Source organism: Lichenostomus cassidix, chromosome 8, assembly GCF_008360975.1.
Source record: "Lichenostomus cassidix isolate B80296 chromosome 8, HeHo_3.0, whole genome shotgun sequence".
Lineage (NCBI taxonomy): Eukaryota > Metazoa > Chordata > Aves > Passeriformes > Meliphagidae > Lichenostomus > Lichenostomus cassidix.
In genome coordinates this window covers 16,722,688-16,749,927 of record NC_139489.1, presented here as the reverse complement: position 1 = coordinate 16,749,927, position 27,240 = coordinate 16,722,688, and the positions used below count along the sequence as shown (strand labels likewise).

Below are 27,240 nucleotides of genomic sequence, written 5' to 3'. Positions count from 1 at the left end.
CCAGTACATTATCAGCTTCACTTGCCAGACAGAAAGTAATTAATCTATTTCTTTCCCTTTTTCATCATTTATCCTACGTTCTACAACTTCTTGAAGTGGCTCATATTAAAGTAAAGTTAATTAAATGGCAAATAAAAAGTATTTCTTAGCATTCCCTAGCAGATAACTAGTCTTTCAACAGCAGGAGGCCAGGCAGAATTTAAATGAAAGAGATTTCTTATTCAGGCCATCAATGAGCTTTTCTGTACGTCATTTCCAAGCTGTGACTAATCAAGGGTTTATCAATCTATTCATTAAGATAGCTTCTGAGTCACTTATCTGCAGTGATGTCTCATTTCCTGTATTGATACTTTACTGAAATCCCTGGTTGGCATCATTTTCTGACCTCACACATCTCCTCAAACAAAATTTAAAGGAGCTTTTGAACAAAGAGAATAAAATGTGCCACTGAGTAAAACCTAAAACTACTCCATACTCAGAACAAGGTGGAGCCCACAAAGTGTATTTTAATCAGGACCCAGCTACAAAGTTCAAAAAAGCTTTAAAATTTCTCACAAGAAAATGCTTGCAGACTGTTATCAAGTTAGTTTTTTTTAAAGTGTCTACACTTAAGTTCCTCTTCTGACTACAGCCCTGACAGTTGCTACATTTCTCCATGATATATTTCACATCCATGTTACAGCTAACATTTCTATAAAGTATTATTTATAACATTCTTTAATCTCATGTCTGTCCTGTTATTTTATCTCTGTCATCTGCTACTTTGTCAAGCTCTAAATTAAGACACAAATTTTTCTGCTTCATCTTTTCAATTGCAGAAAGAAGGAAGGAAGGACTATTCCTCATCTGCCCTTTGGAGAAGAGCTGGACAGTTTATGATATGAACTTGTAAAAACCATTCCCTTAAGAGTATAATTAAAAGAAAGACACCTACCTCATAATAGCTAATTATCTTGACTACAGAGAATTTCTATCAAGGGTAATTTCCATCAGTGAGCTCAGTCTGTTCCTTAATTGGCTGTTCAGATATGCAGAATAAATCAAGACACAGTCATTTCAGAGCACCTCCTCTACAAATGTTTCTGCATTTACTGATCTAGGGATGACTGGCACAGCATTCCCAGGAAAGCGTAAAAAAATCATGTTAGTGGACACACCAAAAGTATAGCTCCATGACCTTGTTGACTTACTAATTTTAGTCTGACAACATAGGAATTTACAAAGAGTGAGTTTATTAACAACTTTCAGACCATCATAACTAGTGTGGTGATAAAAATCAGATATGATGACACGCAAAATACTTTCTTTGTACAAACAGATTGTGTGTCATTTTACCAGTGCAGAAGATACAACAGATTTAGAGAACTAATGCTTTGTCCTGGGGTATTGGTAAGCTTTACTTCTATGACTGTTAGCTATTGCTGCTCTGCTTCCACACTTCCTGGTGTACTTCACATTCAAGTCTACAAAGAGAGAAAAAAAGGAGTCAAATCACGTATAGCACTAGTTCTGTTTCTGCATTTAAATGTCATAAGAGTAAAGTGGGAAAACAATTAAGGTTCTTTTGTATCTCAAATCCACAATCTCCTTGCAGGGAATAACACCCACCCAGCCTTTGGTTTCTGTGCTTGGCAAAAATTACTGAAGAATGCAATAACAGACCCAAACAATGAAAATATTTAGTACAACTATCCCTCACTGTAGCAATAAACTGGAGGAGTGCTTTGCCTATAGCAGAATGCCCACAGGATTGTGTGAGAACTCTCTAGAGCCTGGTACCTTTTGAAAGCAGATCAAGAAAAATCACCAACATCTGTTACACTTGTGTAAGTGACAGCAGAGGACTTTCATAGTAGTGACCAGCAAGTGTGGGTGCCAGAGGAGCTGTTCCTGCAGAATCTTTCTCTAGCAGCCCTAGCTTGGCCCCCACAATGCCTGGAGAAAATCAGTCCTGACTCTGAACTTGCTGGGGCAGCTTCTCAGGTTGGGCAATTTGCAGAATTTTTTCAGATGTCAGTGAGTGAGTGTTGACTCGGGGGACTTTCCCAAGCCTGGGTGTGGGGAAACACTCCCTTCTGGCACCTCAGCTTTGTTACCCCATCATAAAACAGAGTAAATATATATACACACTGATAAAAAGACAGAAAGACAGTGAGAAAAAGGGTGGTGGGGGAGAGGAAAGGCCTCTAAGCTCTGACCTGAAGGTCTGGAACTTCAGCAGTTCTGGCATGAAATTAAGCAGCCTACCACTCTTCTGACTTTGCTACAGCAGGCATGTGAAAGACTATCTGAATAGCATTTATCCCCCACCTCCTTGCCACTGTCCAAACCTTCCCCTGCTGGGCACAATGGGGAATGTGAAGACGGAAGAGAAGAAATACTTGATCCATCCATTTTGCACTAGCAGAGGTTTTCCTGAGGAGGGAAAGCAATAGAAGAAAAAACAGGATACTGGGTACAGCATGTTGGTCGCTGTGAGACATCAGGAGACACATGATAACCTCCATCCCTTGTTCTTGGGACATAAAGGCAAACACATTAACTGGCAGATAAATACACATCCCACGCTCCTGTCTCACCATAGGTTGTAGTTCTATCCCATCTTCATTATCCTGGAATGGTCTTGGGCTTCTGTGCTTTTGCCCTTCTGTTAACTGGTTACTCTGACTCACAAAGGTCTACAAGCAAAAACCAGGGTGAGATCATTTGTGAAAGGAACTATTATGTAAATAAAAATACCTAGTAAAGGAAGATAGTTAGCCCAGGGCTAAGAAACTGTAGCTGGTTCCTGGCTGGATGACACTGAGTGATACCAGGAGGGACTGCAGAGGCAGCAAAAGTGATGAATGCAACTGAGAAGGATGAATCAAGAATCTCTGTTACGTCTCCTACTGCAGGAATGAGGACTCCAGCTGGATGAAATCCCTGCCCCGACTCTCCGCCCACTGCTGCATATTGTCCTGAGGGTCACAAAGCCTCCCTTCCACCCCCGGGATGTTTGTAACCTGATTGTAACACAGACAAGTCAAATGCCTTCATGTGTTGGGAAACTCCAAATTCTTGTCTGTGTGAGCAAACTTACTCTTGATCATACAATGAGGAAGAGTTTGGATGTGCTGCCCACGGTTTTTCCATACAAGGGTACAGAGCCTGTCCTGCTTGGAAGACTCCTTGTCCCTGTGGGAAATCCTCTCTTCACTCACAGCTCTAGGGCATGGTTAATTACACAGAATTAAGACCAGAATTAAAGAGAAACTACCACAAAGTTTGGAAGTAGAGAAAGGAAAGCCTCTGTTTTATGAAGGAAAATTGGCTTAAGAAGTATTTTAGTGTTTGGCCAAACAAGGAGAGAAGAGCTGAGGTCAAGGCTTCAGAGTTTTCCATTCAGTTTCATATTCCTGTCCAGGAGATGTGCTTAAGTACTGTTCTGAACCAAAGCCAAAGAATATATATCTGCTTTCTTCTGTACAAAGGGGTAAGCCTATCTTTAGGCTGCTTTTTCTGTGGTTTTGTTGTTGTTCTCAACAAAATTCTATGAACATTACAGAAACTCTAACATTTAAATTTTTTTAATTAAAAAAATAAATAAAAAACAAAACCCAAAACCAGTTCTTCTGACACTGTCCTGAAGAAATCCATCCAGAGCATTTGTGTCATATGAGCTACTCTGGCTGCTGGGTATTTGTTTTCACGGATCACTAAGATTTTCTCTCTTGCATGGTTTGTGAAGGAAAAGACAGAACTGTCAAAAATAGCACAAAAGGAAAAAAATCTGCATCTTTAGATATTCTCTTACTTAGAAAGGGATGGCACATATATATTCAAATGCTTCACTTACAGCACTACATCTCTATTAGCTAAGTACTGAATGTAATACAATACAGTAATTACAAGGGCAGAGACACAGAACAACCAGTCCAGAGGCAGAAGAGTTTAATCAAGAGAAAGAAGACAGTGTTTTGGCAAAAGAATCTGTAAAGGTATGAAGCAGAACAACTCAGATTTGCATGAAGTTTGTTCAGAACTACAGCATCTCTAGGATGTGGAATGGATCCCTGACCTGCTACCAGCAACAGGAAGCTCCTTGTTTATTTTTTCTCATCACTGTACAGTGAGTCACAAGAAATATAATCATTCATCTTAGGGCACCCCATGGATCAATTTCTGCAGCTAGCTCATCTATTTATTTATATTTTTAATTACCAACAATATATTGAGGATCTATCTAATTAGGCCTAAATAGTCAGCCATTACTTATAGAATATGATCTAAAAGAAGGCAGCAGGTCGTAGCTAGCACACAGCAGTTAGAGGGAGTAATTTACTTCAGTGTATAAATTAATGTACTTGTATCCCTGAGCCCATCCTGTTCTAAGGTGTTGGTAAGGAAATAGCATGGGTTGTGGGTTCAGATTACTAGATCTTGGGGAAAGAAAAAGTGCTTAAAAGCTTAAAATGTCTCAAATATTTTTGCAGTAATCAGTAGGGCTTACCAGCAGTTCCTGATCCACAAAGTATGGCTTCTCTGCACTTCCATCATTTGTTTCCATATCAATAGCAAAGCAAAGGAACATGGCATCTGCTGTCACTTCAAAGACAGAGAGAAAGCTGTGGGACATCAGGTAGGCAAAAAATCCAACCAGCAATAGAGGAACTACCCAAGCTTGCAACTCCCGGTGGTAGTTAAAAGCCATCAGTCCTCCAAAAACAGTAAAGCATACAACAAACACCTGTAGGGCAGCAAGAGAGAAGTGCAGCCTCATTATTCATGTAGAAATGTTCCTCATTAAAAAAACCAATTCTCCCAAACCCTGAGGGAAACACATTACAGCCAGTGTTTTAGGAGCACATCTCATCTGGGAGACAGCTAAACAGTTTTCAGCATCACATAGTTGTGACAGTTTGTGTTCAATTCCATGTGTAAATTCCACAGGGCAGAGGAAACCTTTTGCCATGTATTTAACAAAGACTTGTTGCAATGGGATCTGCCAAAGTGGCTCCAAGGACACTGCTATAATACAACTAAATAACTTCAAAGTTAAATTCCTCAAACATTCTTCTCTCCCAAACTCATTTTATAGTATTAACAACACTGAATTTAACAAAGATAACTTTATTATTTTAGGTATATGAAAAGAATCAAACCTGATTTTTCACTTCATTTTTACAGAACAGTTATTTTTTTTACTCTTACCTTTCCTAAAAATAGGAGAAAATCTCCCAAACAGCTAATGGATGCAACTTTAGCAGAATTCTTTGCCAAAATGGAGACAGCATCCTTTGCTGATGTACAAAAATTTGTCCCATTTACAGCTGTAGTTGTGTATGCATGCTGAAATTACATAAGATAATAATGCAGTGAGATAGGAAAGACTCATCTAGATTTTACTCCAGCAAAATGCAAAGCCTTAAACTCTATTTGGAAATACTGACTTTATGAATATAAAAAGTCATTTTGCATAATATGGCAATTTTATTTTAAATTACTATAATAACTATGCTTCTAACTTCAAAGAGTTTTTCTACGTGATTTCCACCATTAGCAAATGTTACAATGCTGACTAAATAAATTTCTGAAGCCACATTTATCCAGCTGAAGACATCAGAGTTCTCTACCCCAACTTTTGTGAGTGAATATGACAATTACTGGAAAACGCCTGGAATAACACTATCCAAACTTACTGGCTATCTATCTCCAACACTGCTGGCAAACTATATAAGTGGAACAATGAAGTTATGTATTTACCAGGTCATTAAAGGTTGATGATTAAAAAGCTTTTATACATAGCTCTTTCAAACTCTTTACATACTAGTGAAATGCAAACTCATGGTCATAGCCTTAAAATAAACCTTTTCATGAAAGATGAAACCAGCTGTGAGAATGACTGGAAAAGAACTGAAGGATCCTGGACTAGACCAGTGACTGTAAGGTCACATGCCCCGCCCCAGTCTGAACAACAGACAATTGGGGCACTCCCTGTCTTTCAATGTATTGAGAATTTCACATTATATCCCTTTGTGGAAACTTGTCTGTCAGTAGGATAGAATATTTACCTTCATGGATTCAAGTATTTTTGCACTTATGCATAAATTGACATATATGTCCTATTTATGGAACTCCTCAACAAGGTTTTGAAACTATGTCCAAAATATCAGCTAAGAAAAGCAGTACTGATGATACTTGAAGCATATGCTGGCCTTTACCAGCAATTCTTATGAGGAGTTTCCCTTTACTCAAAATATTGGAAGGCAGAATATGCCACAAAAACTTCAGTCACATCTGGTATGGTCAGTAAGAACCACAGTGTGCAAGGGATTACTGTTCTGGAAGAATTTATAAACCCAGACACATACGTGGTGCTTACATTGCTTTCTGCTTCACCTGGAAGTGAAAAAAATCAGCCCATAAGTGGTTTGCTGAAAGTGAATTATATTGGCCTACTGAAAACACTTCCTGTTCAAAACTCTGTTTTTTCTTACTTACAATTCAAAATATAAAATAACTTCAGATATCTGAAGCAAAGAAAATTTATTTCTGTAGAGCCCAGACCCCCAAGCAATTTCTGTAGCATACTATAGTGTAGCAAAGCTATAATGACAGCCTTAAAATACTACAGAGAAAGAAAGAAATTAAAGACAATCAGAGATTTTTTTTGCCTCTTTATTTTGGATATTATTTATATGAAAAATAGTTATTTTTTCCTCTGATAGTAAAGAAAAAACCAGTGACATTCTGTAAATATTGTACTTACATATAAGCAAATACATCCATAGATGGAAAAAGCATAAATAAAGATGAAGGATTTATTGCCTACTCTACGAAAAAATCAGAGACTCCAATGAACTCTACAGAAACTTGACGAGTATCTGCATAAAAATACATTTAAACAAGCAAGTTCACTTAATTCCTAAATAGGAAAAAACGCTTTCTGTGCTAACTTTCATTTATCCTGCTGCTGTTCCCTTCCCAACAGGATGGTGTCACACTGGAATACCCCAGGATGTGGCAGCAGGAGAGCAGCCAGCAGCAGCCCTGCTGGCCCAGGACACAGGCAGAGGGAAGATGGCCTCACATCACACTCCCTCTGTCTCCCATCTGTAGCTGTCACTGTGTATTTCAGACAGACAGATTCTCTTTATAACGTGCTGTGAGTTAAGTCTGTTTCATCATTCCCATTAAATAGACAGGGAACTGAGACACAAAGTGGAAAAGTGTTTTCTAAGCTTGTTTCTGTCCCTTAAGAACTAAATTAACAGAGCAGATCCTGATCTGGTGAGGTCAGTATAAATTTTGCCAATAAATTAAACAGAGATTCTGTATTCATTATAAATTGCAAAAAAAGTGTTTTAAAAATTATAAGGAATGTTGAAAATGCACGTGTGCTTGTACAAACATTGTTTCCAAACTTAAAATAAATATCCATTTGTTTGCCCTCCTGAAGTAGCCACTTTGGTATTCAAAGAATGTGCAATGAAGAGAATTTCTGATATTTATTAACTAGAAGGGTTATCTTGGAAAGACTGAAACTAATGCTGAAGACAGTAGGCTACCTGCACAGGGATTTGTGTTACAAACTAGCTGATAAAAAATGGCATTTATAGCAGTTACAACTTAAACAAATCGTGTAAGCATTACCTGATGAAAACACTCAAGAAACAAAGGCAGCCAGGTAATAATCTAACATTATAGAAGGAAGGAGAGACAGAAATTAACGAACTGCTGAATGCTACAAAACTAGCCAGACATTTGTGAAGCAAGAATATTAATAGCACAACTGGAAGACTTAGCCAAGTGATCTCTACCTTTTTGCAAAAAAAAAAAAATCTGAGAAAAAATTACCATTTAGGTTTCTTGTTCAGCCTAGAATCTTTTATTCATACACTTGCCTCACAATTCTCAAGTTTCTCATACAGACCCCATGCCCTGATCCTGTCCAGCCACATAGAAATCTACATGTTCTCACTACAAAAACACATCAAACATTTAAGCTAATGTACATTTCTATGAAACTCAGCATTGCACAGAAATGAGCTCAAGCGATTTCTCATCCTTACTCTTAAGGAACACCTAATACATAAAAGCTATTACCTATGTTTGTAAGTACTTTTGGACTTTGGACTAAAAAGCTTAGATATCCCATTAAGTTTGAAATTGCAGGATATGTGCAATAATCCAAATCCTTTCAAATTTAAGATAGTTGTGAAGGCTAACATGGTATGCCATGGTCAGTTAACCTGCTAACATTTAGAAGCAGGTTATTTAAATATGATTTTCTACAGAATATATTCTTTTTCCAAGCACAAAAGCGTTAGTGGACTTCAAAATGCTTGAGAGAAGGGCAGCAGGAATGATCCAAAAGGTATGGAATGTCTTCTGTCTGGGGAACACCAAGCTCTTCTGTCTGGAAAAGAGATGACTGGAGGAGGATGCAGCAAGAGGGCTACAGACTCGTGAGAAATGCAGATAGGCTATGTAGGGTTAGATGGCTCACTGCTCCTTTCAGAACAAAGCCCAGGCAGGGGCCAGACAGTATGAAGTAGTAGGAGCCAAATATGAAAACAGATGGTATTTCTTCTCGCTATAAATCTGTAAACTGTGAACTGCTGGACAATGGATGCTTTAGCATGAGCTCAAGGAGACCGGGAATTTCAGGGAAAAGGAATCTGCTGAGAGTTATTAAACACACAGAAAACACACTCAGCTCAAGAAGTCCCTAGGTGGAAAACAGATTCAGAAACAGCACAGAGGCAGGGGAATATGCTCTGGTTCTACCTTAGCATTTACTCACATTCACTGCTGAAGATTGGACACTGAGCTAGAAAGAGACTCAGTCTGATCATTACATACATATTAGATCTTATGTTTTTATCTTTGCTTAATGACTTGCTCTTTTACAATGGTAGTCTCTGCTATGGTGACAATCAAGTAATGATGGCATTGATAGGATACAGTTGGTCAGAAAGCACAGGAGACAGTGGGTTGGGAACAGCCTTTATCCCTGCAGCAGCAAGTAGATCTCGGATCGCCACCTCTCTGAAGAACACAAGCCTCTTCTGGCTTGGGGCCTGGGAACTAGACACTGATTTCTCAGTGTCAGGATGAATAAATAGGGAATGTGAATGTTTACATATTTCCAAGTACCACAGTATGCAAAAAAAAACTATTTAAAGAATATATCCTTCTGTGCCTCACAACACAGAATGTCAAAGGTCTTGGAAAAACTGACCTGGTAGTTTCATGAGAAAGGCGCTGTGGCTCAGATCCAGGCTGTAAGTTCCCCAGTTGTTGAGAATAATTGCTACTTTGTGTAACAGCTGAATTCAGTCCTCCATTCTAGGGCTTGCTTTCATAAAACGAGCTTGGGGAAGAGAGAATTGCCATAGCAACAGAATCTTCTTTAAAAAGAAGAAGGAGACGTACTGCTCTCTCATCCCAGTTCAGCTTTTTCTGCTCTGCTGGTATTTTCAGCCTGATCTGACCTTGTTGCTGCCAATTCTCTTAGGGGTTGCCCTGGTTAGCTACACCCAGTGCAGTGCAGTGCAGCATAGGCTGAACCTTAAAGTGCCTTAGCCTGCAAGTGTCACTGCTGCCACTGGAAGCCCCTCACAAACCAAAATCCAGTGGCAGCAAAAGGCAATGACATTTGTGGCTGCTGTGCAGCAGTTAGTGGTGTGGGGAGAAAGTTGTATGACTCTCAGCTAGTGATGGGAAATGAGAGCAAGGTGACACGTGAGGCCCCACTGAAGAGATGAGGACATACAAGACTGGAAGGGACTTTACGCCACTCCAGTCCCTGGCTATTCCAGATTAGCACATTACACAAATCTTCTCTTAAGTGGAAAACTCCCTCTTTAAATCACTTAGGGCTTCCCCTCTCCCAGGCCTTACATTTGGAGCTACTCCAGACAGTTGTCCCTCTGGTCCTTAGGAACCTTCTGTCAACTTCAGACAATATTTACTCATGAACAATTTACATCTACTCCGTTTTCTGCTTGTCTGGCTTGTATCCATCCCTGCTGTCTCACAAATGGACTAATGGGCTTGCTCTTACCCTTCGTTTGTCACAAGGTATTCCAGTTCCCCCAGTGAGATAAGACTGAGCACATAAGCAGCAACTTGTACAATGGCATTGATCCCCCTCTTTCCAGTGCAAGTGTTTCATCTTGTACCTTCCAGGGCTGACTCTGTGCTTCCTGCAGCCTTGCTAAATAAAGGCTATTGTCCTGTGGCTGACAAACACATGCAGAATATTCTCCTCCTCCACTTCTGTATTAGCTCCATACAGCTAATACAGAAATGGTTATTTTTGATTCCTAGGCTAATTACCATCTGTAAGAAACCTTCAATAATCTCCTGAATTTCCCCAAGCAGGCAAAAAGCACAACTTTTATTTATTTCCATTCCACCTTATATTTGCAATCTGGACTTACTGATGAAAATTTTCAACTTTCCTTGCTTCCTACTCTTGTGTGTCATCTACTCCCTCAGTGGGTGTCATCCACTGGGTAGGACCAACACAACTTTCGCCTTAGAGGGTAGCTTGGGTGTCCTTTCCTGCTGCATCACGGTGTTACATATGGGCTTCATTCCAACAACAGTGTTGGATCACATGTTTCCTGCTTTATGTGCCCATTGCATCATGATTACATCACTACTGGAGTTGCTTTCTGTGGCTTCTGCACTTAGTGAGAAAATGTTCTTATTTGAGATTTCTGAAATGAAATCAAACTGAACATTTCCAGAGAGTTGTTCATAAATTGCTCTGCTTAAAAGCAGTGAATTACAGGTCACTTGCTTCATTGCCTTTTATTTTCTCTCTCTCTCTCTCTCTCTTTTTACACCTTTTGTTTCTTCTTAATGGGATAGGGAAGAAGAGAAAGGTATCAAAGTAAGTATTAGTCAGCTCTGTTGAACCCTATCCCATACATGGCTCATCCTACAGAACAAGTAAAGACCTAAGGAATTTTATTTCCTGTTATCACATACATAAAGTCTGTAGAGGGAACACAAACATATCTAAAATATGATTTCACTGGAGATTAACATTTTATCCTTGTATTTTCAACAGGATTGAAAAAATAGCTCAATATCTAGAAGCAATTTATTCAGCAACATTAAAATGTAGTATTGTTTTTGGAAGGAAAAAGAAGTACTTGATGGGGTGAGGCACAATGTGTTTGGCATGCAGAGGAGAACTGTGTTTTAAAATAACATGCATGAATTTTGGTTTTATCTAGGTGAGTTCTCTACAAGGCATTCAACTGCAACCTCCTGATAAGCTTCCATCCAAGGTTTAAGAGACAACCAACTGCCATAGATATACAACCATTGGACAGACTTGCTTCTGGTTTATTACACTAGACAGTTGCTGGCTTTCAGTCCCAGGGAAGGGTCTCTGTCCTAGGAAATGGGCTCACACTCCGCTGAATTCACTGACAGCCCAGAAGGCTATGCTGCAGATGTACACAGAGAAACCACACCCTGCTCAGCAACCCCTTCTGAAATCCATGCACTGCACTTTGGAGGGGTAGCTTTGCCAACTGGCTGCAGAGGGACCCAAAGCAGACACAGAAAAGCAAAACTATCCAGTTGCATTGTTAAAAAAAAAAAAAAAAGTCACTGCAACAAGGCTGTAAAGGGAGAACATGTGAGCACTTTGATGTATCTAAAGTTAACACTGCCACTATAACTTAAGAAAGCAGGAGAGACACAGGCCTTGTAATTCCCAAACCACATTTAAAACAGTATATTCTTTTTACAGAAGAAAAATTTCAATCTCCTAGATTTTACTTGAGATGATTGGATATGTTTATCTGGAACATACTGAAACCATCAGAGCCAGATGAAAAATCTGTGGTAATTCCGACAAGTGTTGGCAAACAGAACTGTCAAGTAAGGATAATGACTTTATATTCAGAAAGCACTTTTCAGCCACAGAACCCAGAGTGCTTTACAATTGTTACTAATGGATTATACACACACATGAATCACTTCACCCATGACTGAAGTGGAACAACTTAAGGAGTGAATTGTTTAACAGCACATAGCAACACTACACCACAGTTTAGCACAAGATCCAGTTGCAAATCCAAGAGAAATTTAGGAAGGCTGAATGTAATTGTCCGTATTGCAATCTGCACAGGACACTGGGCTTACATTACCCCTCCTCCAACAACCACCCCTGCAAATATGACAATTGCCAGCATCCAGCACAGCACTCTGTCATGATGGGAAGATGACAGGGTAACCCTTTGGCCTGTTTCAGTTGACTTCCAGGAAAGCTCAACGAAAGTTAAGTGAGCCTGCAGAGAGTGAGTAACTTCAGGGATGCATGCAACTATCAAAGTCAGTACTAAATCCCACATGCAGGATGATACTCCAGCCCAAAGAGTTCTCTTTGATAACCTAACAGAGCACTTGGTTGATTCCGCATGGGGAGAAAGAAGCTTGCATTCTATCACCAGGGTTACTTCCTCCAGCACCTGTTTCTCATCTGCAAGTTCTCAGAGGGAAAACAAAGTACTCTGGTTTTAATCCTGATTAAACTTGTGAATGAAGGAACAGAAAGAATTTAAATTACCTAAGCAGTGTAACAACAGGTTGAAGAAAATAGTGCAGGAGTGATGGGATCTTTTCTACTTCTTTTAGAGTTTCAGGTAATTATATGCTTTTTACTATAGTGAAAATAATACTAGAATAAAAAGCAAAAACATAGTAAGGAATGCTAATGTACACAATGATCTTTGGACCAACTTTTACAACAGCCATTCCACATTGTAGGTCACAAAAATCAAAATCTGAACTTAAAGAATACTTTGAAAATGTTACAAACACAGGTACAAGCAATTTTCTAACCACTCCTTCCAAAGTCCTACTCTCAAGTCCATGTTCAACATCTGTGGGAAATTTCTAGGTTGTTCTCAGCAGCTTCTACCAATCTCAGTAAGAGCTCTTAAGAGTTCACTAGTTCTCTTAATCAAGCAATATGTCAAAGCTGCTTAAAACTGCATACTTATTTTCCTTCTTTTATTTTTCACACTTTTACACTTGGCGACAAATTTTACAAAATTAAAGATTAAGATTTTAAATCATGGCCAAAACATATTTCTTTAGGAAATAGGCTTGAACAGATTAGTTATAGGGGGGGAAAGGGAAATAACTAATTAGATTCATGCATCACTCTATGAAATGCAATAACCCAAGACCAGTGTTAAACCTCCATACAGATAAAAGTTCTATTAAAATCTTGCAGCCTGTTCTTGCTTTTTTCTTCTCTGTTACCCAAATTGCCCTGGATTTGGAACATGTGGACTATCATCACCTTTGCCAAAAAGATATTCAAAAAACAAAACAAAAGCAAACACTGTATTATGATCATTAGATTAAAAACCACAACTCATATAAAACCAGAAATTTGCCTACAATAGATCAGGAAACAGGAAATCTTTTAAGGGAACAAGAGCTACAATACAGCCTTCTGAAACAAAGGGAAGAACATCACAGTAATTAATTCTTTTAACAAACATATAGCATACAGCAGCTGGAGAAAGTAAACACTAGGATGGTGGATATCTCTTTGAAAGGCAGGAAGCCAAGGCAAGGGGAAAGGGAGACTACAAATGGAAAGTTTGGAGCCAAAATGAACTCTGATATTCCTTAACATGTCACTGACAATAAGACCTACCTAGAAAATAGAAGCCTGGAAAATTTAGAGATTGCACTGCACAAGTACTTAATCTAGGGTGAACTAAATTAAAAACTTGCTCTTCATAACTGTACGAGATTAAACTTAATCTATGTACCTACTTAGGAGAAGTCAGACCCTTTATCAAAATTGTATAGTTTACTTCACTACTATCCTCAGCAATGGGAACAACTCAGCAGTCAGAGAGAATCAGCATGAACATATGATTCCCTTTCACATTAAGAATATCACAGTCCCCAGAGATAAAAACAAGGCAATGACAAAGACAAAAATTAACTATTTATATATATTATATAAATAAAAGCTGGAACACATTTGGAGAAAAGAACTGGGAAATAAAAAAGAGGTGACAAGTATCTGTAAAACTGCCGTATGTCAGGAACCACCCAATTCCAATAAAAACACCTTTTAAACAAGACTTCGAACAGCATGGATCATATTTCCAGATCCACTGATAATGGCAATCAGCCAGGAATTCAAGTTTCTTTATTCAGGACTTTCAGGTGGAAAACACTGTAACTAGTTTAATGACACATCTCCAGGTATGTTTCCTAATTCGTCATTGCTTCTTCCCACCCGGGCTCCCTGTGTTTCAGCAGTCTGTCTGCCATAACTGAACAAAATGTTAAGTCTTCTTACCTACAGAAATAGCAAGTGGCCCTCTAAAAGGACATTGCATATTTGTCAATTCCCTGTTTCTTTGCAACAAGTTCCATCTACACTTGGAGGCTTTTTTGTTTAGTTTAGGTGGCCAGCTGGAAATTTTGGACTGCATGCACTGGCTGGGGCTTTTTAGCCATGCACCCACACATGGTAACCAGACTAGGCTGAGGGACAGAGATGACAGAGCATACCTGGTTAAAGCATCTTAAGCGACTTTCCTGGCAGCAAACACAGCAGAAACAGCACTTGAATAGGCACTTTGCATTCTTCTGCAACAAAATGAAATTATTGGTTACTGGACGCATAATTAGGCTCAAACAAAGCGACCATTTTACAAAAAACTTGCTTTACAGGTGACTGATTCTTCTAACAAAGTTTTCACTTAGACAGCAGATATTTCCATTTTCCATTTCCAAACAATTTAGGAATTGTTTTTAATTCAGACTCTTCAATATTAATGACTCATGAGCTGCACGTATTTTTTTTCTTCCTGTGGATGGAAGATTCTTCTCTGGGAAAAGAAAATAAGTGCTGCAAGCAGCTTTGTGAGCTAATGGCTGCCTGCGGAGCAAAACAGGCAGGCAAGTCAGTAACCCTTACAGCACTCTGCAGTGATCAGGGAGTACAGTGACAGATTTTTTAACTTATTTGATTATCAAAAACCCTTCACAGTTCTGAAATTACCAGTACCCTAATGAACAAAAACAAAAGAAAGGGTAGAAGGGCTAATATGAACACACATGTGTTTTGACTCAGAACCTACATTCATTTTTCAGGACAGGAAGAAAAATCTTACATTAGAACAGGCTATTCATAGACCATTGAGCTACATTAATTTCATAGTAAAAACAGAGCCGTAAAACTTAGTGTTTGTTCCATGCCCCCACACCCTCACCACATCTGAGCTCATAACAGTTCATCACAGAAATGATGCAAGACAAGAAAAAGACATCTTGGTATCCATGGTAGCCTTGCAAATTTAAGTGGCTGTTTTTCTCAACAAAAGGAAATTCAGATCAGGGATACTTGAGTCTTTTTAATCTTCTTTTTCCAGAGGTCAGAATGGTTTTATCTTGTTTTGGTAAGCAGAGATCTCCCAGTCACTATAGAAAACTCAGGTCCCAACAACTACCATTGTTGAAGCAGAAACCACAAACCTCCCAACTTTTTCCAAAAAGGTTAATGACAATATTCCAGGAATAACTCCTTCCAAACAGCAACTGTACATGCAAACTCCTGACAGAGAAAACTTTACTCTTGCTCTGTATTGCAGGAGAGACGATTTTACTAAAACTGTGTTATCTCAGTAAGTACTGTTTGTTAAAAGCCCAGAGCAAGGGATTTCAACTACAATCTCCTCTCTGATTCTACTTGAAAACTGTGCGGTAGAAAACATCTGTAAATTGACCTGCAAGCTTGCAGACCCCTGGCTTTTTCTCTTTGCAAAGAGAACAGCAGCATTTTTGCAAGGTTGGGGAAGTCTGGGTGAGCTCTACAAGAATGCAGCATCACTTCTTCGTCCTTTAGTACCACTGCTCTGGCCCTCAATGAAAGGGGCTGTAGCCTGTCCTTTCTCCCATGCAAAAGAGCAAGGTTACTCTTGGGGGGATACTTCCAAGGACTGAGGACATGAGCTGGCCTGAGCACTTTCTAGCCTCTTTAGCAGCAGTTACACCCATGGGTCATGTCATTGAATGCTTGGGAACTGGACCAAAAGGAGCCTGTAGCACAGCACTGCAGACACAAATACTCTTTCTTTGCTAAATCAATCTAGTTATTCAGATTACAAAAGCATGTAACTAACTAGCAAGTCCACTTACCCTACTTTCTCTAAAGGCAGAAAATATTCTAAGTCGTCCTACCTGCTGTCTCTACACAAAGCTCTCAGTTGACACAACTCACCGAGTTTTATAACCAAAACCTTCATACAAAAGCAATATAAACCCAGACCACACCTTTCAAGTGTTTTATTACAAGGGGTTTTTATTTAAGCATTCATAACCTATGCCCAACACATGCCTCATAGGTATGGTCAATGTAAATACCCTGTCATAACTATACCTAACATGCTTCAGAAAAAGGTAAACCCTAGAGGAAAAGACCTACATTTAAAAACCTTTTCTTTAATCTTCTCCTAAAATCAGAGCTGTGCATTCTTAACAGACCTCCCTCCTTGCAAAAGTGCCAAAATTAACTACAGTGGCATGTTTCCAGTAGAACATGATAGATGTGGAGATGCATGAAAGATAAAAAGAAGGCAAAACCATTAAAAACAGCCCAGCTCTATGTTTTCTATATCTTAAAAGATGTATTTTGGATACTACACAAGTCTCAAGAATAGTTCTTATTTCATATATCCTTTCTACAAAATCTTATTACAAGGCAGATGAAATATTTTCTGTAACAGATCTAAAATCTTCCTAATCTTCTCTAAATCTTCTTAAATGCTTCTTGAATGTTTATGATGCAGAAATTTTTAGTAGACCATTCTGCCAAATTTTTTCGTTATCCTTCATAGGTACCTTTATACATAAATAGTAAATAAAGGTGGGTTTAATATTGATATTTTCTGCTTTTAAAAATATCTGAGTTGAGAATAAAAAGGAAGCATTGATGCCTGAGTTGAGAGGAAAAAAAAAGCTTTCTGAATGAAGAAAACATGATAAAATATAAAATCTGTGCAATATCATCTATTTTTAAGCAAGAAATAAGTTCTTCACTTTTTTTGCACCATGACCTCATCTTTAAATTACTATTTTTATAGTGTTACAGAAGTATATACCTACCTTTTGGTATAGAACATTGTAAAGGCCCAAGAGAACAATCCTTGGTATTCTCAGTATTGTGATTAGAAATGAGCCTTTTACAGCAGTTCCTAGATGGTAGCAAAAAAGAACTGATATGGAAGACAGGACTGGGTGAGGTGGTGGGCTATTTTTATTTCTGGAAAGAAAAACAAACAACTTATAAATGGTTTAGAAACTTATTTAAGAAGACAAGCATTGTGTCTTTTCGGTATTTGGAAATCTTAAAGATTAAGCTGTTATCTCCTCTCCTAGTTGAACTACTCCAGTTTTTCTTCTGACTTCGTCTGAATGTTCACCTTAGCCCAAAGAAAAGCAGCCAGATTTATAACTTCTGGATTAGTTTAATTCTTAAGCAGTGACTGTTTTCTGTAATGGAAAAATACATAGGAAAAAAGCTACAATGGAAAACAGGGGAAGCAAGTAAAAAATATCCGAGAATACTCCTTGAATACCTCTCTCCAGTTTCTGTCAATTCTCTTATTCTGTGCAATCTTTTATTTGGCTGTTGGTTCTGCAAGATTTTAGTCTGAGAGAGTGAATCCACTTATTTAGTGGTAAAATTAAAATTAAAAAGAAAAATCACAAGTTCTCACATGTAAAATTGAGAGCTATTAACTTCCTTTATAGTTTCAATTTGGCCAAATTTGGGGTTAAATTTTGTTAAAATGATTAATGCTTTTTTTTCACAGAACATGATTACTTTTAAAATGGAATATACTAAGAAAGGAATATCATACTGTATGTTTAGAACTGTAATCTGAAGTAAAAACCTTGTAGTTCTAGTGCACAGCAACTGTATTGTTTTGGAGAAATAACCTCTCTGCCAAAATCAAAAAGCAAAGGAAAAAAAATGGCCTAAATACAAGTTTTATTTTCTTGCTTCCTTTATAAAGGTCAGTTTACTGTCAGTCATTTACAGACAGTAGTATGACACAGCTGTCAAGAATTTATGTAAAGCCCAGGAAATCAACCTAAAAAAACTCCCTCACACCCTGTCAAATGCTGTAAAAACAAAAAAATCAATTAGATTAACACTCTAAGTACCTTTAAAAATGTATCATAGGATTAAAAAGACCCATACTGATCAATGTTCATAATTAGCCTTTCTATAAAGTAACTCTTAAGCACCTGACCCAACCCTGAAAAATTTAGTTAGGCAACAGAACCAGCAGCAGTTTGACTAAGTAACTAAGTAAAGATCAGACTTAACATCACAAACAAAAAGCCCTGTTTTCAGAAGTGATTTGAAAATCTCTGTTATCTTGAAAAACCAGTAGTTTGCACAAGAAATTAAAAAATAAAAAGCCACCAATAAGAGAGGAACTAGTTTGGGTTGAGAAGTTCTAAAAAATAGATATTTTTATTTAATCATCACTGCAGCAAGAATTTAAATCATACACACTGTATTTAAGATAGGAATTACAGTTCTGCAAGGTATCCTGAAGCTATCACTGCAGTTCATTCAAACACAAAACACTTTGCAGTGGAGAAGTTGTATTTAAATATGTGAATATACCACATTATTTGAAATAGGAAATTCCAGCAAAGCAGTTGCTACATTTATTATTTTTGTCTTAAAACCAGGGGAACAGGTTGGGGGATAGTGGAATTTTATTCTGAATAAGGCAGTTTGGGGTTTTTTTTGAGTCATCAGGTTTCTGTGTTAGAAACACATGCATTGCAATGTGGATGAATTATTTTATTCATATTGAGCCATTGTTCTTTGTCTTCCATACACCACATTACATATGACAGTGCCAGATTGATCTCAGAATATAAATTATAAAGTTTCTGCAAGTTAAAGGTTAACTAGTGATAAGAAACACAGAAAGGAGAAAGTCTTGTGTTAATAATGTACTTGTTACTGAACAGAAAAATGAAGAAGGGTTTTGATATTTTAAACAGGACTGAATAACGAGCAGGAATGTCAAAATTTGAAGCTTAGTTTAGATAAATTTTTACACATTTGGATATTTTTCTGCACCTTATTTTCCTAGCAAAGAAATTATTACAAGAACAAGGTCTGACATGGTTTCTTGCTTTGCTTCCAAACAGATTGAAAAAAGAACAGATTTTCTTTGTAATTTTGCTTCAGAGTACGAAATAGGAAAGCAGCTAAACACAGCAACTTGTGGCTGTAAACAAGCTCAGGATTGGCTCAATCATCCACCTACTCACACTGCTCTCAAGGCTGAAGTTTCACCCACCTTTGTACATTATATGGCTGCAACCCTGAAGTGACTTTAGCACAAGCATGCTAAATTATTAAGCAGTGGATTCTGTGCACGTGAACTCCACAGCATGTGCACAAGGTATCAGGGGAAACTGGGAATCTGTCTGATTGGTTATAAGTCTGAGTAGGGCCACAGCTTGCTTTTCCTCTTTGGTATTTCTATTTTATGTTAATGTGAGATTGTTTGATTTACAATACAACAATGCTATTACAAAATCTTGTAGACCTGTATTCAATACCACACTACCTTTTAGTATTTTATTTCTTCAGTATTGTCAATTGCCATCATTTACTTGTAAGTTCTGTGACACTCAGTATCTTTTTTTAAAAATTAAGTTCCTTGAATCAAATGATCACACATGCATCTTGGCTTTAATTTTAAAAATATTTTTTTGTGAGAAGAAAAAATGTAATCTTGACACACCCAACAGACATAGATACTTGAATTGGGGAAAAGGGCATTTTTTTGTTTCTTTAAAATCCTGTCCTCTTAAGAGCTATGTTTACAGCTTTTTTCACTCATGTAACACCAATTTCAAAGACTGTCTAAAAATAACTATAGTATAAAATACTTTGGAACTCGTAAGGAATGAATCTTCTATTCCTCACGTAAATATGAATCTCAATTTTTAAACAAATACAATATATTAAAATAAATATTGTAATAAAAGATATATTATCAGACCAACAGAGACCACACAGACTATATTTCCAACTGCCCTTTTACCTGATCTCAAAGACACATGGGATAGGTGTGACTACATACATGCTGGTGGCTCTTTTAGGTCAAGTACATAAGTAGGGCAAAGGAAGTTCATAAATATTGCAGATATATTTGAAGAGGAAGCCTTTAGAAGTTGGTTCTAGTTCATCTCTCAATGACTTTGGAGCACATCCATAAACCTTCATTTTTGACTTACTGGGAGAGGTATATATTTCACTGCTGTTGGAAGTTGTGGTATGGAACACCTTAGGCAGATAACCCAAATTCTTAATTTCAAATCTGTGCAGTGACATATGTGCACTGGAGTGACTAAAGAAGCTCAGACACGGACAGGATTTGATGCCTGTGACATGGATCAAACTACCATATCACTGTCCTTTACTCCCAGAGAGGGGAAAAGGCTCATCTCCCTGAGAAGGTAAATCCATACATAACACATAAGCACATCAAGGTGAGAACAAACCTTCATGTAAAACAGATACTGTAAGAAAGAAAGTTTTTTAAAAGACTGAGCCCTTTTTGCAAGTTGTAAAAAGTAATCATTAAGAAAAAAAATTCTATTTATTTTTATTAAATAAAATCTTTCATGTATTCCTGTTTCATCTAAATAAAAGAAGTCAAAATTCATTTTCATTACAGGTCAAATATATGTAACCTGTAAAGCTAATCCAGGTAAAACGATCCCCTGCTCACCCTATTTGCAACTCAGCCTTGGCTGTTGGCCACACAGGGCATTGCTGAGTGCACTGTGGAAGGAGATTTCCGCAGTGAAAGGCCATGCCATTTCCTCAGAGCACTTACAGGCCAAGAAGAAAGCCTCTCTGTAAAATATCATAAACAAACTCTTGTGACATTCCTTTATGGCGCTGCCCCCGGGAATACATTAAAAACACACAGCAGACAAGCTCAGAATTGCTGGAACAGCTCGAGATAACCCTTGCCCTTGCTGGTGTGACTGCTCCTGCAGCTAACCACCCTCTCCCCATTCCTGCACTGCTCTGCATCTCTGTGGGTCTGTGCTGACAGCCTAAAGGCCAGGACAAAGGATTACCACCACAAAAAAACTGCATTTCCCCTTGCAAGCACAACTCTCTGAACACAGTACATGTCACCTGGCAAGCAAGAGGAGAGCTCAGTGGTAGTCGTACAAAATTGTATCAGTACAACTGGGAGCAGGGACCTTCTGTACTTGACAGCCAGTTCCTGCAGCAGTAAAAAATAGCCAGAAGCGGAAGCTCCTAACACAGCAGTAAATGTCATCACAGCAGTTTCTACAGGTGCTTCCCTGCTCTGTGTGAACAAGATATGGACAGTGCCTTTGCTTTGGGGATTTATATGGTGTACCATATAAATGTACCAAAATGCACTGCAGCACACAGCCCAGGAATTCTGCAGAACTACTTTACTTTCCTGTGCTTTCTCAAGCCAATTTAAAAGAACCTTTAGGGCCTCAGCATTCAGTTGCTAAAGCTCAGGTACATCAATGTGCTTACAAGCTTACAAGCTGCTCACTATCCACAGCAGTACAGCCATGCCAGCTCCTTGTGTTCAGAGCTTTGGTAGGCAAAAAGGAGATGACAGCAGAAATGAGAGTTCCTCCTTTTTCAGCCCCTATTACAGCATGTAAAATAAATTCTGGAGACCATCAACAGAAACCTGCTTCCTAAGTTTTGAAGCAGCCCAAAGCCACCCTTCCCAGCTGCCCAAGAAAGATGGTCCTAGGCAGCTGCCACCAGTGCTCCAAGGGCTCTCTCTGGCCAGGCTCCCCACCTCAGTCTTGCATTACCTTCCTCAAGAGTTAATTTTTCAACAAATTGAGGTTATCATGATATTCCTCTAATACAAAATGAAGAAATGCCTTAAAATGCCAGAGTTTTTCACAGATCAGAAAATCTCATCAGTGGGCAGAGAAGAACAGAGCACTGAGGATGAGAGAGCTCATAAAATACTTATGAGGAAAAATGTTATCAGGAAAATGCTCTCTTCATTGTCAAAAAACTCAACAACATATTGTGAGATTTAAATCTTCCCCTGCAATGAGTGCATAAACCCAATTTAATTTCATTTTACTTTTCCTCATTTCCTCCACATTCACAGTCCAGGGTATGTAAAATTTAAGGAAGTTTGTTTGCACATGTCTAAATACTTTACAGTGGTAAAGCATTTATATTTAACTGAAAATGTCTGCACAGAATGAAAAAAAAAAGCGTTAGACCAGGCAGTTATGCAGTCAGAACAAATGGAAATCCAGAGCAGGGATGAACACTTACAAAGAGGTCAAACTGTCCATGAATACATGAAATTACCAAGGAACTATATATTGCTTCTCATTTGGAGCTAATGCAGTCTCCTGGAAAAGGATCAAATGCAGCCTGTGCCTTCTGAATGGTAATTCCCCCAGAGTCAAGTGAGCTGTAATAGCTTTACCAAGGCTCAGTTTGGCCCAGCATCCCCAGCAATAGCGGTGAGTCACATTAATATCACACACATTGTAAAATCTCACTCAAGATCTTGCAATAAGCAACATTATTTTATAGTAAATTGGATTCTGGTATTGACATAAATTGCAGACTATTGGAGACTATTTTTCCTAGAAAAAGATTGGAAGTAAATGCTTGAAAATCCCCAAAACTACCAAGGGACAATTCTGCACTCACCTGTTGAAATAACAAGTAACCACTGCCTCAGCAATCACCATTTGCTGACAGGCAAGAATGAATTCACTAGTCCAGATAAGGCCAACGAAATGATACCATGCCATGTAGCAAATTCCAGACAGAGCTCTGTATTCTACTTGTCCTCCTGAAGTGGACTGTGCAGTACCTGAAGTTGGGATTACACCACTGTATTATTAAAACATGCCAGACAAAGGGGGAAAGGGGAGGGGGGATGGGGACAAAGAAGTACATGGAAGTGCTTCTGTGCCCATTCTCTTAATTTCTTGAAAAACAAAATCTTACAAAAAGCAAAAGATTGTGTTTAAATTGGAATTGAGAGACAGCTAGCAATAAAGAAAAGAGGAAAGCTACATATTAGTAAAGATTTCTAAGAAGACATTACTCAAGACTTGAGTAATCAAATAGTTCAGAAGGAAATGAAATCTTAATTTTTGTTATTAGAATTTGAAAAAAATTCATAATTACAAAATGCTTTAGGGGTTTTTTATAAGAAGCAAAAGAGAAAGACTGCAGAAAAATATTAAGGATACACAACATACTGTTGCAACAAAACAAAACAAATATTTTAATTGCTATTACTAATAAGAACCATGGCCACTAGTTTTCTATTCTCTATACTTCACAATCTTTGTGCAAAATACAGGCACATAAACGTGGCCACTCTGTGGGGAAATAAAGAGCAGACCTCTGTATACTACCAGTATGGGCTCCAATGTTACTACTGTATCCAGGATCATGGACAAATTAACTTATTCAAGCTAAAATTGTTCCTTTCACTTCTGTTACTAACAAAGAATTTATTCTGTATTCAATAGATGGCTTTTCACAAAAGGTGGGGGCAGCTCATATTCTGCAACAATCAGACCTTTCTCTGTGCAATCCTATTTATGGCACTTGACTCTGAAGGCTAGTCAGGGGATAATGGCATTAGGACCATTTGGTCCTAGTGAAAGGTCTCTGGGTTCCTAACATGCTTTTTATTTTTTTTATTTTACCAAGCCTTCAGTCTATTAACCTTAAAGAGAAATATGTTCACCAAATAAAACAATCTCTGGAGGTGAGTATTTTCTTACTCCAACTCCATGAAAGAAATAACAAAGTGAGACATAGAATTGGCTATTGCTGCTAGAACAGCAATATAACTTAAGCTTTAATACTTCATGTATTCATTTGCTGGACTTGGCAGTGGTAGGTTTACAGCTGGACTTGATGATCTTAAAGGTCTTTTTCCAACCTAAAGGATTCCATGACTGTGTTCTTCTACAGGAAAACACACCACCTTTAAGTTCAAAAATACCACATATACAAAGCTATCTAGGAAATGGTTCACTGCCGGCCTGTTTTTCTACAGCCGCAGACTTCTTACTCAAGAACAGCTAAAAGTAGGAACAGTGAAGATTTGTTCCAGCAATACCATCAGGATCAGACAAGTCTTTTAAGTTTTCAGAACCAAGGTCTATTTGTCTGTAAATTATGAAAAATATTCATCTACCCCATACTAACTGCAACATTATTTTAAAGTGCTTTGAAAGGATAAAAAAATGCTACATGGGTGTGTGAATACAGACATATGTTCTAGACATTTTCTTTTCTGAGAGGTTAACAATATTGGCTGAGCAGAGGTCTCTACACTGCTGTATGGCTGGTCATTCACAGAAATACTGTTGTGCTTCCAATATATTAAAATGTAGTTTAAATCCATGAAGTTTAAGATATTTGATGGATTGAAAATGCTACTACTCAGATCTCTTCTCACAAACTCTCCAACATTCCTCCCCATCCCATGCCTCCCTGGTTTTAAGTTTGCAAAAATGGGGGGTTTTTAAAGGGAGTTTTTGAGGATATAATAATTTACTTAAGTCATTAAAACAAGTGAGGCATTATGTAGTTCTGAATTCAAGATATTTTTCATTTCTCTTACTTCTTTCAGAGGCCCTAGACTGCCTTTTCCTGCAGGACACAGCACCATAACTAGCCAAATGCACTCATTATCCATATAATAAGTGTAATTATGAATGTAATCCTATAGCCCTTACTGAGGGAACTTAAGCAAATAATACATCAATGAGATATAAGGTGTCCCACCTCTCCATTTTTATGTAAATACATTATGCCATTTGGTAGCAGGATTAAGCACATTTTCCACCATACAATCCACCTGAACGTGTCTTTTTCCAAAATAAGCCTTTTCAGGCTTTCTTTCTGTAGTGTTGTCATGAAGACTGATAAATGTACATATGGCAAGCTAATTCTGTTTGCTTTGTACCAGCCTACTGAAATAACCACCTGCAGTAACAACTGTAATGGCTTTGTCTTTCCTGGCCAACCCTACTCATGTACATGTGCACAGTGCTGTACTCAGCTGCACAGAAATCAGGCAGCACCACCTGCGAGTTCACCTTTGATCACTCTGCTGGTCAGGTATGCTAAACTATTTTTGCTACTTCACAGAAGTCTGTTTACCAGTGTAAACATCCATGTCTGATTCCCTGTCTTCTGGGCCTACCAGACATGCATAATTTTGTCAACAGAACTACATGCAATGCCATTTTTCTATGTCAGTAGCTCAGATAAACTTTAAAGCTATCCTAGGTACCCTGTCGAGTAAAGTACATGCCATTTTCCTCATCACTGCACTATGATCTATCTGTTCACACAAACTAAACTTTTTCAACAAAGCCCTGAAATACAGTTTAATCTGTCAACAGAATATTTTTCTCCAACTACACAATCATGAATCTTTCCAGTGTACCATACACTCTTAGTGATAACGTTAACAAGTAGGTAAAGAACTGAAGTCCTTACAGCTGAATCACTGAATCTGGAAGCCTTTGATCAGTACAAGTGTTGATCTGCTGCCAATACTTCAAAAGAAGTGATGTTAACAATGCGAACAGGCACAAGTGTTTGCAGCAGAACTCAGGAGAGTTTCTCCCTGGGACTCTCAGCCCAGTGCTGCTCTGTCAGCCAGCACAGCAGTGCAATGAGGCACCAGGCAGTGGTGGGTGCATGCAGTACCTTCAGCAACATTTTGGGACTTCCAGATTAGGTCAGATGTTCTTACTCAGTAAGTGCTGCTGGGAAGTTTTGCTGATGCCTGCAGCAGTTGGCTGGTGTAAGAGACAAAAATTCCTTGGAAGTTTAGTCCAGCAATTTCCTTATGACAAACAAAGAACCACTGAGAAGAAAATACTGACAGCCTGTTTATCAGTTCCTGTTAACATGAAAATATGTTGTGCCCCTCCCCTGCAGTGCTAATTGAGGAAAGTTTCTGGCATCATATGCTGAATCTTAGTGCTTCCTGCAACAGAATTTATCGGATTATCTTATTTAGTGTTTTTTCAGGTAAAGGTACTTACAGCTAAGCTACCTGACAGTAATTGGAATGTTAAGGCCCCTGCAGGAAATACATTTTTTGCTCATTTTGCTACTGCACAGCTTTATGGGGCAGTTCTGCTGCTCATTTGCCTGTAGGATGCACCTTCATCACACAAAATACTCACCACCTTCTCATCCTACATGCACAATATTCATGCCATGTGGACACTCACAGCTCCTGCATGTTGGAAAGCTGAAAGGCATGCTCTGCTGTGCCACATGACCACTACAGTTCTGCTGTGAAATATCCACAAATTAGCAAACAATAAAACTCAGTATCCCTAAGACATACCAGCTTTTCCAAAGAACAGCAGAATTCCATTCTTAGCCAGCTAATGGTTCTAACTGGTGCCACTGCTTGTGCTGCCTAAAGTCTCACGAAGTCTTGGCATTTCTCCTAGTTTTCTAGGTCTGGAATTCACTCAGTCTCTGCTGCTCTTACAGATTCTGAATTACCAAGGTACTTAGGCAGATGTCTACCTTAAAATGCATAAGTAGTCCCACTGACTTTAATAGGATTATCCATGTGTTTCAAATTAGTCATGTGCGTAAGTACCTTTCAAGTGCAGGCTATAGCTTTCTATAGCTCCCAAGAAGTTAAGCTTTTTCTCACAGTAACACTAACTTTTGGAGGAGATGTAAATAAGGTGCCTGCATGGTGGCATAATGATCAGGTGCACCACAGCTGAAGTGAGGATCAACTGTTCCAGAACTGTTAAGATGCAGAGACACCATAAATATAACTAGTGCAGATTCAAGGAAAATGTTAAGAACAGGTGCAGCACAGCAGCAAGCCAATTTCATTTCCCCATATCTTTGTATCAGACAAAACACTAGTATCTTTGTAAACATTTCATTTTTTCAGCTTTCTTGGTTTATTTGCATTTAAAATACATTCTGCACAGCCCCAGAAAATATATTTGTGAGACAAAAATGTCAAAGTGCCAAACCCAAGAAAATCACCACCTATATTTTAGAAGCTGAATCCTAGATGGGCAACTATTTGTCAGTGAAGAAAACAAATTGCTCTGTAAGAGAAATCATATCTTTTT

The 27,240-nt window shown here is 38.3% G+C and overlaps 1 protein-coding gene across 4 annotated transcripts in view; it reads right to left on the bottom strand.

Moving 5' to 3' along the window:
• Positions 1-1,212: 1,212 nt before the first annotated feature.
• Positions 1,213-27,240, bottom strand: part of SLC44A3 (solute carrier family 44 member 3) — a 41,750-nt gene continuing 15,722 nt past the window's right edge. For 2 of the 4 annotated variants that reach the window (XM_085068121.1, XM_085068118.1), the window contains 8 exons: positions 22,790-22,955; positions 17,155-17,311; positions 14,560-14,637; positions 7,636-7,677; positions 5,194-5,331; positions 4,493-4,729; positions 2,580-2,678; positions 1,213-1,463 (listed from right to left, as the gene is read on the bottom strand). In XM_085068121.1, coding sequence (XP_084924247.1) covers positions 1,458-1,463; positions 2,580-2,678; positions 4,493-4,729; positions 5,194-5,331; positions 7,636-7,677; positions 14,560-14,637; positions 17,155-17,311; positions 22,790-22,955 — 923 coding nt within the window. In that variant the 3' untranslated portion in view covers positions 1,213-1,457. The remainder of the gene's footprint in view (positions 1,464-2,579; positions 2,679-4,492; positions 4,730-5,193; positions 5,332-7,635; positions 7,678-14,559; positions 14,638-17,154; positions 17,312-22,789; positions 22,956-27,240) is intronic. The other 2 variants (XM_085068120.1, XM_085068119.1) reach the window with 2 other exon arrangements.